The sequence below is a fragment of the Talpa europaea genome (genome assembly GCF_964194135.1).
Source record: "Talpa europaea genome assembly, chromosome: 11".
NCBI lineage: Eukaryota > Metazoa > Chordata > Mammalia > Eulipotyphla > Talpidae > Talpa > Talpa europaea.
Window position 1 is genome coordinate 73,504,232 of NC_140078.1, and position 14,416 is coordinate 73,518,647.

A 14,416-nucleotide genomic window follows, 5' to 3' on the forward strand; every position below is an offset into this window, starting at 1 on the left:
CATACGTAGACTACAGAGAAACAAAACAAAGGAACTAACAAAACTAATCAAAACCAACCCTAGAAATATGACTGAGGAATTGAAGCTACTAGAGGGGGAGGGAGAAAACAAAAGAGGGGCCCCAGTAGTCTATGGTAAAGGACTATAGGTGCTTTGGTGATGAGCTTTGGTGACATATATCTGAGTTGTGAGCCTATTCCCCTAAATCATAATAGTGTCGTCAACCAATGTTATCTCAAAAATAATAACAATATATATTTTCTGTGTTAACTTAAAATAAATACCTCTGCCATCCATATTCACTTCTTAGAAACTTTAGCTACCATTTAGTACAGAGAAGGCAGTGAGTTTAGAAAGATGTGTCTGGGCACTAAAATATCCTACCATGATACATATTGATTTTTAAAAATCAAATAAGCAGTTCTAATAAGAGACTGTGCTGAATATTTTCCTTGAGTCCATGGCTGGCACAGTCTCTGATCCAGAGACATACCTGAAAAATTACATTAAAATGTAAGGATGCAGAAGAGACTAACTCATCTGGGGGGTGTGATTTTACAAATAAAAAGTAGTACATCCATTAAGTTAAGAGTTAGGCCGTGAAGCCTAAAGCCAGAGTGGGAAAGACATGTCCTGGACGGTTTCCCCCTCTCATTCCAGGTCTCTCTAATGCCTTGAATCCATAAAATATATAGATGAAATAAAGGACAAAAGTTCTTGAAACCTAAAAACTTCAGGTTAATTAACCAGAAGTGAGTACCGATCTGTTAAGAGGGATGGGGTTGCCTGTATTAGGGGTTCAGGGCAGGAAGTGCCACAACAAATAAAAGGTAAAAAGAAAGAGCCACGCATTGTTCAGTAATGTGGACAGTTCTTTCAAGAGGCATCTCCCCCTAAAAAACTCCACGCACAACTAGAACTGTATAAAATACAAAAGGGGGCCTCCTTGGTGGCACAGGGGTTAAAGTCTCAGCACTGTCAAGCGATTGCCAGCCACTGCAACATGAGTTTGATCCCTGACCGGGGAGCTAATCAACATGGCACAGCAGACCTCTCTTCTCTCACCCGCTGCTCCCCTCAGCAGTGTGTTTCAGTAGATCTGCCTGTTCTGGTCTCCATTCTGTCTCTCACAAATCCTCTCACCCACTGCACCTCTGGCCTACACCCCAGTTCTTGTATGCATAAATAAACACATCTTTAAAAAAAAAACAAAATATAAAATAAGGGGAGAAAAGCCCCATAAGCCTTCACCTTTGGCTCCCGCCGCCTGCCAGCTTCAGAGGAGATGGGCAAAGCAGGCGCTGAGTCCCGCAGACTGGGAAAACAAATAGGAATTCATTTCCTTATCAACATTTCCCACACGGCCTGGCATCTCTCAGGCTCTAGCTTACAAAAAGCAACAAGGGAGATGTGCGCCTGAGAGGTTTACACATTATAATAAAGCCCTGATGTTGATCTCAAAATCTATGTTGCTCCACTCCATCCAGAGATAAATAAAAGCAAACTCCAAGAGCATCCTCCCCCCATGAAAGTCTTGGGGCAAGAGGAAAAGCACCAAAAGAAAGAGCATCTCCAATAAAAGATGCAGCCACTGCAACAGCCCTCTCTCCTTTCTGCCCAGGGGGGGCACAACGCACCTTGCCCACACAGGTGTGTGGGTCAGGTTCAGCCTTTGCACAGGTGATTAACCGAGGGGTGTCAAAATGTGGGGCCCCTGGGGTGCAGCCTCTTGAAGCCCTGGAGTTTGTTGCTTCCCTTTTCTGGAGCCTCCCTTCTTACATAACGTCTCGATCTCCATAGCTTCCCTGGAAGCCAGGTTTTCTCTTATCTGGCACTCCCAGATTTTTCATATTTTGGATATTAATGCTTTGACGGACACTCCAATTTTTAGCAAACACACACTTGCTACATAGAACAGTTTCCAGACAACTTCACAGCCTAGCATCATTTCCAGGACTGATATCTCTGGTTGCTAACACCTACTGGAGTCAACTCTCCACTCTTACAGTTAACTAGCCCACATCTGTACAGTGAAATCTACCACATATCAATACTGAAATCATTAAAATACACTGAACTCCGAGGAGATTTTACCCACTGCTTCCCTCACAGAAGTTATCTGTCAACATCTCAAAATGAGCCACTCCAAATTAAGAGATGTCCCCAGTTGACCAAGAATTAAATTCTGAGATTAATATTTTTTTGCTTGAGTGGCTTGTGGGAAGCTTCTAGAAAGCATTCAATATAACACAATGATAGACACGAATAAGCCATGTTCACAAGGATCAGTTCTTAGCAACAGTGGAGCCGCATGATTTTTGCCCCCTCCTATTGTTAGGGTCAGAGATGTGGGGCACCGTGGACTTTGCTGAGGATGCTCAGGGCGGTGGCGGCCTGATTTCCAGATTATCAGCTCTCCTTGTGGAAACACATCAGCCTGGGTGCCCGCTGCTGCTCCAAATTTCACCCTTTCTCACCTCATCCTCCTCTTCCCTTAGATCCTCCTGCCCTTGCCTCATTTTTTTAGATAGGGTTCTGGTCCCTTCTAGATCACATTCTCTGTTAACATGCTTTTGTCTCCTGGCCAAAGCATTACTCCTCAGGCCTTTGGCTACTCTCCATTGTTTTGTTCCATTTTTCTCTTCAAGCTCTGCTTTTATAGTGCCTAAGACATTTTTTTGAGTATACCATCAGAAGCTGCAAGTTCCAGAAGGTATGTGTTAGAGTGTTAGAGTATAGATTTTCTTGAAGTCTATCAATTAGCTTTTTCTTGACAAAAGTATGCATAATTAAGGCACACCATGGAGATATTATGAAAGTCTAAATCTCAAAGTCTGTGTAGCTCCACTCCATCCATAATGGATGTGAATTTGGACTGAGTTCAAAGGGTGTCAGGGTGGGTTCCAAGGCTGTTGATTTGTTACTACCACCACCTTTGAAAGCCATAAGGGGGTGGGATGGAAAAGGTGGATGGTTTTACATAGTGTTTCAGGATGCTTCCTGATGACCAGGACATCGGGCGACCCTTGCTTGGATGAGGTGACCTAGCACTGTGGCCAGTGGCCACTGAAATCATGGAGACAAAGAAACTCAGTTTGGCCTTTACTAGTATCCTAGAATGTCCAAATGTCATACAGCATTATTCTCTCTACTAACTATAGCCACGAAATACATATTTTTTAACCAGAAAGGTGAAATGAATGCTCTGCCACATAGAAGTCTTTATATATGTACTTAATACATGCAGTGAAAAATATTTTTGTTTGTGAGAGCAAAAGCAGGTTCCTTTTGCAAAGAAAATGAAGATCTTGATGGACAGTGCTCATTAAGATTAAAAGACTTATGTTTCTTAAACAACTATTTTAGTAATCTGCTGAAATACTTTCCCTAAATATTCACTTAAACAGTTTATCACAGAACTGAATTTAATGATTAGGTTCTCTTTTATTAAAAAATTATGAGTTAAAAGACAATGCTTTGAAAGGAAAAGTACTAATATATGATTATTTTTCTTTAAGTTTTACAAACTACGTTGTCAGTCTTTCTAAAGTCAATTAACTTTTTAAAGTTACTTTCAAGAGTTTGTATTTTGAAATAAGCCCCAGAAAGAGAATGCTAACTGGTATCAATTAGTTCCATGTTATAAAGTTAATTTGAAAATAACTATCCAAAAAAACCTACCTGGAAAAAACTAGCTTGGATTAGTGTTTTCTTTGACCTTCAATAATGTAACAAGTGCAGTTTTTGCATTCTTTTTATGATTTTTTCCCTAAGATCATGATATTTAAATGGTGACCTAAAAAGTCAATATGCTGAAAGCATTTAAGTCAACAACTAGCAACAAAAACACTTTTAAAATGAAAATCCATAAAAGAATCTAAATCATCATGGACGGATGTCTTAGAATTAGCCAGGAGCATTTAGGATTTCTTCATTCTCTATTTTTCCCATTTAAATACCATAATGACTCCAGGAAACTCTGCAGGCACACTTGGGTGGGCATTTATTGAGTACCTACTCTGTGCCAGGCATCCTGCCAGGCTCCTAAAAAGCATTCCCTTGTTTAATCCTCATCACAAGCTTCTGAAAAAAGGTGAGGAGGCTTATGGTTGGCAGAACAGGCCCACAATTACAGTGCAGTCCCCATAGAAAGGGGAGGTACCAGGTTCCCTGCACACCTAAGGAAGGTGGAGCTGGGCAGCAAGGGGGGAGCTAAAGAGGACTTGGGGAGAAGGCTTTTGAAAACTCTGCTTTAACAAAATGGCTGCTGCAGTCAGGGACTTTGGACAGGAACACCTCTGCCTCCTGGTATTCCTCACCTACAGGGCCTTTGCCATAGGAACAGCTATGATGTTTTAAGAAATTCAATTGCTCAATGGTTGAACATTAGTCTGATTCAGTTCCACAAAGTTCTTACTCCTTATTCCAAATGTTAATGGGGACTCAGTACCTTCTTTGGAAAACAACAACAACAATATTTTAAATAACCAACATTTTAATATTCTTAATTGTGGGAGTAGGGATAGCTGAGTCTATAAAATTTGTGCAGCTTTCCCAAAGTGTGGTCCATAAATCTCTAGGGGTTCCCTGAAGGTCTGCAAAGGGTCTGCTGATCAAAGGTATTGTCGTTCTCATAAGAAGGGGCTATTTGCCTTTCCACTGTGATCACGTTTACACTGATGGGGCAAAAGCAGTGGTGGGTCAGGCCGTTGGCCCTCAGATCAAATGAAGGCAGCAGCCTCCACCTTCTGCAGGAGTCCCTGGCCCTTGGCCTGCACATTTCCAATACAAAGGGGTGGGGAGAAATGTTTCCCTAAGAACATCCCTGATGAAAGAGTAAAATTCCTTCATTTTATTAAATCTCAACCTTTGAGTACTTTCTAATTGTCTCTCTGATGAATGGGAAGTAGGCAGAAAGAACTGCACAGCAAAGTGTAGAGTGAAGGGGCGTTAAGAAAAAGCTCTTGGCCACTGTTTGTGTTATGAGCTGGATTAACCACTTTTTTAACGGAACAATATGTTTATATGAAAAAATGATTAATAACAAACTATGAACATGCAGACTTAGGTATTTGGCAAACATGCTCTCAAAAATAAATGAAGTGAGCCTGTCACTCCAAGGAAAGCAACTGATGGTGCCTGTCACCAGTCATAAAATGAGGACTTTCAAGTGAAAACTGGAATTTTGGAAAGCTTGTATCCCCCCACAGTGAGCCTCACAGCTTTCCAAAGCTTGAAGACTTCTGATGATCATGTACAATGAAGGTCTGCAGAAATCACTGAACCAATATTTTCCAAATGACCAATAAATGATGTTACAAAATTATGCAAGGGTTCAAAAACCATTTATAGTACCAGATAGACCAACATGTGGTTTAACAGGGTACAAAATACTCAACATTGCAACTAATCTTTAACAAACCACCACTTGTTGAGTTTTGGTGCAGTATCAAAGAAGATGTCTCATAATTATCCGAAATGTTTATTAAGGAATTCCCCTACTTTTAGTAGGCTCTGTTCATTATAACTTTACCATTATTGTGCTATCTCTAAGTAAAAAATGATAATTCAATTCTGGCCTATTATTTTAGGACAATTGTGCTAACCTTTTGCTGTGTAATACAAGACGTTCAGCATGGTTATATAGCCTTTCTCCCACCCTCCATCCCTCTTCCAGATTTATCTTTAGCTTTAACAGACACCATTCTAACTTAAAGGGGGAAAAAAGATGTACACCTCTAATTCTTCATCTTGCTTCCCTGCTATGAAAGAGGAAGGGATCATCTCACACTTGTTTTTGCTTCCCTTCCTCAGTATCCCCTCTCAATTGTCAGTAACTATATTATTTTTATCATCAAGGTCTAGGACATTTTTATTTTATGCTGAAATTGAAAATGAGCCTTTTGCATTTGTCTCTACAGAAATGCTAAAAACTTCTTAACTTAAAACATAATGATTATGTAAATAATATTCACTGCAAGAGCAAGCAGTGTGATGTAACCCCCAGAAAAGTAAATGTAATTCTCTTCCATTAAATGTCAAAGGAGAATGTGTCAAGCAAAAAGATATGATGGATTTTCTACTTATTGCTTCTGAATTTTCCAGAGCAGTGCTGTTTAGTAGAATGTAGTGTTTCTGATGAGAATGTTCTCTGTCTGTGTTGTTTAATACCGGCTATTAGCACATAAGGCTAGTGAACACTTGGGATGTGCAACCAAGGACCTGAATTTTGAACATTACTTAATCTCAAATACTTTAAATTTAAATATCAACAACCACATGTCACTAAGTGGCTACTGTACTGGGCAGTACAGTAGGTCATCTCCCATCATCTAAGCCTTATCAAACATCATTGAGCTTCTGCCACAACTAGCACCCCATTTCTTGGGGGACCACTATCTGTAAGCACTATGATGGCTTAAATTGTTCTTTAAATATTGCCTCTAACCTCCCAAGGCCCTTAAAGGAAGATGTTACCACCCATTTAACAGATAAGAAGCCATGATTCCCAGAGGTTATGTTACCCAGTTGGCACACAGCTGGGAGAGGTAGCCAAGCTAGGATTTAAGAAGCCTGCCTTCCTCCTATGCTTCCTCCTTGATCTTATCCCAGGGACCAGACTCTGTGTTATATGCTGGGAGTTGGAGGGTGAAAGAAGCCCAATCCTGTCTCAGAGCTACCAACCTAAGCCAGGTAGTACATAGAGTGAGCCAGGGATTGTGTGGTTTCTTCCTGGGTCTACTATGATTGTTTCATGATCTTGACAGTAGGTTCATTTTCATTGTTACTGTGCAAACAGGGCTAATTTATTTCTTATTTAACAGTAACATATTAAAAATGGAGAAGATTTACAAAATTTTTATAAGGTTCAAGGTAACTTAAACTTACCTCCTTTTGATAGGCCAGTCCAGCTTCATAGAGTTTAATAAAGAGATACTGAGTCCATCTGTAGTAATCTGGTAAACATGTCGTTATTTCCTGCCAAAGAGGGGGAGAAATCATGTTGAGACTATTGCAAAAATCCCTTATCACAATGTATACATAAAAGCTGCAATTCAATTTTGAAACGTGATCCCACAGCAAAAATAATTACCAACCTATAATATTCCTACCAATTTTAAAGTGAAGGAAGAAATAATGTACTCTGGGAAGAGAGATGTTATTAAAATGCTACCTTCAATTTTCCCAGAGCATGTTCAGTGATGAGAAACTCAACTTGAAGTCTTCTGTGCACCTCCTCCCCACTCCATATGAGCAACAGATGGATTACATTGTACAAAATTGGGTATTACCATTTGGGGGGCCATGAAGTTAATTCACGAATGTAGTTCATATTGAAAGCTATCATAACATTCAAGAGGAATGTCTGCCTGTTTAGTAGGACCCTCACTTGAAAACAAACCTGGTATTTCTACATGTAACGAGCCTGGTAGCACCTCTTGACTCATTATTGTCCACTTATGCCATTATGGGAATCAGGAGGCTGCCTACTTCAGAAACCCCATTAAAGACTTTACACATATTAAATCAGGTCAGTGAGAAATCACCTAGCTGTTATTTCCAAACCTAAATTGAAGGCTCCCAAAAATTATTTTCTGTCCTGAAAATGCATTGCTAAAAAACCTTTAAAACACATTATTGATGAACCAAGCTGAAGGTTTGAAGTTTATAAAGTCAAGTAAGCACAAAATCCTCTGCCCTATAACCTGTTTCTCTTCTAGTGCTCTTCTTTAACTTCAAAAAGAGCTAACAGAATGAATGTAGGGCAGGGGACATTCCCAGTGGTCCCACTTGCCATAAACTATTGATGGAAGACATAGTTCTATCAAAAGTGCAAACAACTCATCCTTTCTTCAGATGAATATATGAGGAGAGAGCTTAAAACCTAGGCTGTGAGGGCCAGTGTGGTGGGAACTGCGCCAGCTGTCAAGTAAACTGGTCTCTCAATGGGCTATTTTTATTCTGTAAGATTTTTATGTATTATAAGCATTATGTAGTGTTTTACAAAAAACTAACAGAGTAATATCCATTACAAAACAAATAACTCAACTCTGATCCATGGCTCCCCTCCCTGCCATGCAGTAGCTGGAGAATAACCAGCCAGCCTAACCCTCTGCCCACACTGTAGCTGCCCTGCCGGGTGGGCCGTGCAAGAGCCCAGGACTCCAGCCCCACACCCATGCCTGAGGCTTCTCACACACCAAGTCTGCGCAAAGCATGATGCCCACTCAAGAATCAGACCAACATGCTGTGGGCAGGCTTGCTCCCCAAACCTCCAAGTTCATCCACATCCCATCATCTCTGCCTCACAACCCCCTGCCCTGCAGGCTCGGCACAGAACTCTGGAAACAATCTAGAGGAGATGGACAAATTCCTACAACTCTACAATCACCCAAAGCTGTATAAAGAAGTAATAGAACACCTAAACAGACCAATTACAAGCAGCGAAATTGAAATGGTAATCAAAAACCTCCCCAAAAACAAAAGCCCAGGACCTGATGGATTTACAAATGAATTCTACCAAACATTCAGAGACGAATTAGTGCCTATGCTTCACAAACTCTTTCAAAAAATTGAGAAGGAAGGGACAATACCAAACACGTTCTATGAAGCCAACATTACACTAATACCAAAACCGAACAAGGACAACACAAAAAAGGAAAACTACAGGCCAATCTCCCTAATGAACACTGATGCAAAAATCCTCAATAAAATTTTAGCTATCAGAATCCAACAATGTATCCATAAGATAATTCACCACGACCAAGTAGGATTCATGCCAGGGACACAAGGTTGGTTCAACATCCAAAAATCAATCAACCTTATCCAACAAATCAATAAAAAGAAATATAAAAACCATATGATAATATCAATCGATGCTGAGAAAGCTTTTGACAAAGTGCAACACCCGTTCATGATAAAAACCCTTGAAGTTCTTGGGATACAAGGAACATACCTCAACATCACAAAGCTAACAGCCAGTATCATTCTCAATGGTGAAAAGCTGAAAGCATTTCCATTCAGATCTGGAACAAGACAAGGATGTCCACTCTCACCACTGCTTTTCAATATAATACTGTAAGTCCTAGCCAGAGCAATAAGACAAGAGAAAGACATACAAGGAATCCAAATAGGAAAAGAAGAAGTCAAACTATCACTATTTGCAGATGCTATGATAATATACATAGAGAACACCAAAAACTCCACAGAAAAACTAATTCAACTCATCAATCAGTTCAGTAAAGTGGCAGGATACAAAATCAAAATGCAAAAGTCAGTAGCCTTCCTACACACAAACAATAAATCTGAAGAAGAAAAAATAAAAAAAAAAAACATACCTTTTATTATCAAAACAAAAAAAATCAAATACTTGGGAATAAATCTAACAAAAGAGGTAAAGGACCTATACAAAGAAAACTATAAAACACTGTTAAAAGAAATAGAAGAAGACACAAAGAAATGGAAAGACATCCCCTGCTCATGGATTGGAAGAATAAACATTATTAAAATGGCCATCCTACCAAAAGCTATATACAGATTCAGTGCTATTCCAATAAAAATTTCAATGTCATTCTTCAAAGAAATAGAACAATTATTGATGAAATTCATATGGAATCACCAAAAACCCCGAATAGCCAAAGCTCTCCTGAAAAAAAAAGAAGGGAATGGAGGCATTGCACTCTCAGACTTCAAACTATACTACAAAGCCATAATCATCAAAACTGCATGGTATTGGAACAAGAAAGACACATAGACCAATGGAATCGAATAGAAAATCCAGAAATAAACCCACAGATTTATGGTCAACTAATCTTTGACAAAGGAGCAAAGACTATGCATTGGAGCAAAGAAAGTATGTTCAATAAATGGTGCTGGGAAAACTGGGTTGCTACATGCAAAAGAATGAAGCTTGACCACTACCTCACACCATACACAAAAATCAACTCAAAATGGATTAAAGAACTAGACATAAGACCTGAAACCATAAAATATATAGAAGGAAATATAGGCAAAACACTACGTGATATGCACATCAAAGACATCTTTACAGACACATCACCCAAAGCAGTGATAGTGAAGGCAAAGATAAACAGATGGAACTACATCAAATTAAAGAGCTTCTGCACAGCAAAAGAGACAATAACAAAAACAAAGAGAAACCCCACCGACTGGGAGAACATTTTTGCACCCAACACTAATGATAAAGGACTGATCACAAAAATCTGCAAAGAGCGGATGAGACTCAACAACAAAGAAAATAATCCTGTCAAAAAATGGGCAGAAGAGCTAAAAAGAAACTTCTCTGAAGAGGAAATGCAAATGGCCAACGGGCATATGAAAAAATGTTCACCATCACTTGTAATCAGGGAAATGCAAATCAAAACTACCATGAGATACCATCTTACACCAGTGATAATGGCACATATTAAAAAAACTAGCAACAACAAATGTTGGCGAGGATGTGGAGAAAAAGGAACTCTCCTGCACTGTGGTGGGAGTGCAAACTGGTCCAACCACTCTGGAGAGCTGTGTGGAGATTTCTTGACCTACTAAACATAGAGCTTCCATATGATCCAGCAATTCCACTCCTAGGTATTTACCCAAAGGACACAGAAACATCAATTCCAAAGAGCACCTGCACCCCTATGTTTATAGCAGCACTGTTTACAATAGCTAAGCTTTGGAAACAACCCAAATGCCCAAAAATAGATGACTGGAGCAAGAAGATGTGGTACAAATACACCATGGAATATTACTCAGCATTCAAAAAAGATAAACACATGCCATTTGCAGCAACATGGATGGTGCTGGAAGGGATCATGCTCAGTGAAATAAGCCAGAAAGAAAAAGAAAAATACCAGATGGTCTCACTCATAGCAGGAATCTAGAAAACTTAAATAAGGGACCGGGAAAAAGAATAACTATAAGAAAGTGAAAATCAAAATCAACAAAAAACTATGAACCAGAGACACTCTATGGTGGGTGGGGGGCTGGGAGGGGAGGGATTGGGGTCAAAATAAGGGGGTTGTAATTGTATGGGGAATACAAAAATAAAATTTATTTTAAAAAAAACCAGAACTTCCATTTTTAACAAAACCTAGGAGCAGAAAATATGGTTGGTCTGTTTTGTTTTATCATTGTATGTTCAGATCCAGTCACATTGAGACACACCAAAATTATTGTTCTGTGAAGAATAAACTAAATAAATACAAGAATGTCTGCACACTGAGTCAAATTTGTATCCCTCATATAGATTCCATAGACCACACACGAATTACACTGTGGTCCACAAGATGAATCAGGACAGGGAACGGGAATGGGAATGCGGCAAAAAAGATTCCCAAACCTTGTTATTGTGGGCATTTTTTTTTTTTCATTCTTATCAAGCAGAGATTTAAAGAAATATCTGTAGTTGGGCCTCCCTGGTGGTGCAGGAGGTTAAAGTCTCAGCACTGTCAAGATATAGCAGCCACTGAAGCCTGAGTTCAATTCTCGGCCAGGGAGCTAACCCACATATGGCACAGCAGACCTCTCCTGTCTCCTGTCAGCTGTGCCCCTCAGCAGTGTATTTCAGTAGATCCACCTGTTCTGCTCCCCACTCTGTCTCTGATGAATCCTCTAACCCCTGCCCCTCTGGCCTATACCCTAGGTCTTGCATGCATGCATAAATAAAAATAAATCTTAAAAAAAAAAAGAAATATCTGAAGCAAAAATAACATATGGTGATAATTATTAAATATAGAAGATGGAAGTTCTCTTTCCTCTATTTTTCTTGTATTTTTTATATCAGAGCACTACTAATAAATATACATGTATGTGCATTTGGGTCAGTGTTTTCTCTGCCCTAAATCTGCCTCCATAAATTGAGAATAAAACCACACAGCAAAGAAACACCACTATATCTTCATCAAGGTTCATGACTTTGAAAATCATTTATACTTAAAACAGAAAAAAGATGATAGATCCACAATCATGGTGGGGAGGGGGAAGGAGATATTGATCCCACCAAGCACTAGCCTACTTTCCATCAGACATGTAATGACAAGTGCATTCTGAGGAGCGGTGAGGTGGGATGAGGATTGCAGACCCCTTTCTTTGACCCTGATTTCCAACTTGGGTCTGTCCTGCCTTCTCTATATTGATTTCTGTACACGCTGTCTAAAGAAATGGTAACATCAGCTGCTAAGAGTGGACAGCTTGAAAACCACTGCTCCAGGACCCAGGTTATTCCAATTTTGGTAGTTTTATTTCAATGCATGTTTGCCTCACTCGACTTGTACTGCTCCTCGCGCTGAAGTGCTTGAGTCACCAGCGCAGAAGAGGCTGGGAGTGCATGAGGACAGGAACTGTCCTCTTGTCCTGCATTTCCCTCTGCCTCACAGGCCCGGACAGGACCTACCATACTGTCCACTCTGTGCAGAAATGTCCAGCTCTTGCAGGCTCCACAGGAGTCTAGTCTCACAAGAACCACAAGCATGGCAGGGGATAGACCCTGCTCAGAAATACATTTCCTTAAAAAAGTCATAGAACCCTTCTGGAATCTCCTTGATTTGCTGATTAAATAATAACAATGACATCAACAACAATAATAAGCCAACAAAAGTGGTTCTTTCTAGTCTTCTAACGCCACATTTCGGTAAAAGTCATCAAAAGTATCTCTCTGGGGCCTCCCCGGTGGCACAGCGGTTGAGCGCTGGGTTGCGGGGCTGCCCGCAGCCTCTGCAGCGCTGGTTTGATCCCCGGCTGTTCCCGGCCACCGGAGGAGGGTCCCACGTGGCGCGCAGACCTCTCCTGCCGCCCGCTGCTCCCCTCAGCAGTGTACTTCGGCCCTTCTGCCTGCTCTGCTCCCCGCTCTGGCTCTGGTGAATTCTCTCACCCTCCCGTGCTTCTGACTGTACTCAGTGCTTGTATAAATAAGTAAATAAATAAAAATAAATCTTAAAAAAAAAAAAAGTACCTTCTTAAAAAAAAAAAGTATCTCTCTGAAATTAAAATGCTTAAAAGTCTTAACTTGAATAACTGGCTAGAAACCAAGACCCCCCTTTTCCCTGGTAACTAAATATTCAAAACTCAGCCCAGTAGCAAGGGTCTTTAGAGATTTCAGCACCCACAAAGGTGTTAATAGTCCTTCCTTTTCCCAAAGCAGGGATTCTCAATGGGAAAAACTGCTCCCCAGGGACATCTGGTAATGTCTGGAGACATTTTGTCCGTCAGAGCTGTGCTGGTGGTGGGGGCAGGGGCTGGACTGGCATCTAGTCATAGAAGCCTGGGATGCTGCTGAGAATCCTACAACGTGTAAGACAGTTCCTAGAACAAAAAATTATCTAACACAAGTGCCAACAGTGTCAACGGGAGACACCTTGCTCTGAGGGTCTCAATCTTTCTAGTTTGGGACTATAACAAGGGAGAGTGAGCAAAGCAACTCTCTGACAGGTGGTCAGAGAGTTTTACCCATAAAAAAGGGTAACATGTCACTGGGAAATGTGGAAGCACAAGTGAGTTAACTTCCGTGTCCTTCTCCAGTTGGTATGGGCCCATCTCTGATGAGTGGGGCACACAGCAATGCTGTCCACTAGTCCTCCTGCCAACTCTGAGTCCATCCAAAGGGAGACCTGTCAAGTGGGGGTGTGGGCAGATGCAACCCCAGAATTCTGTTATGCATGCAGAATGCTGTTCACTGGAGATGAGTGATTGATTTTACTATCTAAAATTTAAACAATTTAATATGCCCTCAAGTAGTTGTCTGATTTGGAGAATTTCCCATAATAAATCCATTTAATAAATACCCCATTTTGAAGTAAGAGAGGCATCCAGTTTTTCTTGATAGAAGAGTTTACCCCACCCTCCACCCCTGTGAAAGTGTTTAAAGATTACCCAATGGAATCTGGCCCACAGCACTCAAATGTCCAGGCCCACCACTGCTTGTGACCCCAAGGGTGAGCCCTAGGTCTGTGTGTGTGGTCTATTACCCACATCTGCCCACAAGCTGTGGGATACCACTAACTTGGGAAGACTTCTTAGTGAGACTACCAGAGAAGATTTTTTTTAACTTGTTTTTTTTAAATTTTTTTTTATTTTTGTGTAGAAGAACTGGGGTATAGGTCAGAGGTGCAGGGATGGGGGTGGTGAGAGGATCCACTAGAGACAGAGTAGGGAGCAGAACAGGCAGACTGACTGAAATACACTGCTGAGGGATGCAGCTGATGAGACAGGAGAGGTCTGCTGTGCCATATGTGGGTTAGCTCCCTAGCTGGGGCTCGAACTTAGGCTGTAACAGTGATAGCACTTAGACTTAACCTCTACGCCACCAGGGAAGCCCTACCAGAAAAGTTAAAGGCAGGATATTCACAGAGTCCCCCAAGTCCTTCTCATTCCCCAGCTCTCCTCTGTCCTGCTTTCCAAATGCACCCATGCC

General features: G+C 40.8%; 1 protein-coding gene across 1 annotated transcript in view; it reads right to left on the reverse strand.

Moving 5' to 3' along the window:
- LARS2 (leucyl-tRNA synthetase 2, mitochondrial) overlaps positions 1-14,416 on the reverse strand; it is a gene marked incomplete at both ends in the record, with an annotated part of 122,291 nt that overhangs the window by 71,057 nt on the left and 36,818 nt on the right. The window contains one exon of the mRNA XM_084247783.1: positions 6,889-6,978. Within this exon, the coding sequence (XP_084103909.1) occupies positions 6,889-6,978 (90 nt within the window). The remainder of the gene's footprint in view (positions 1-6,888; positions 6,979-14,416) is intronic.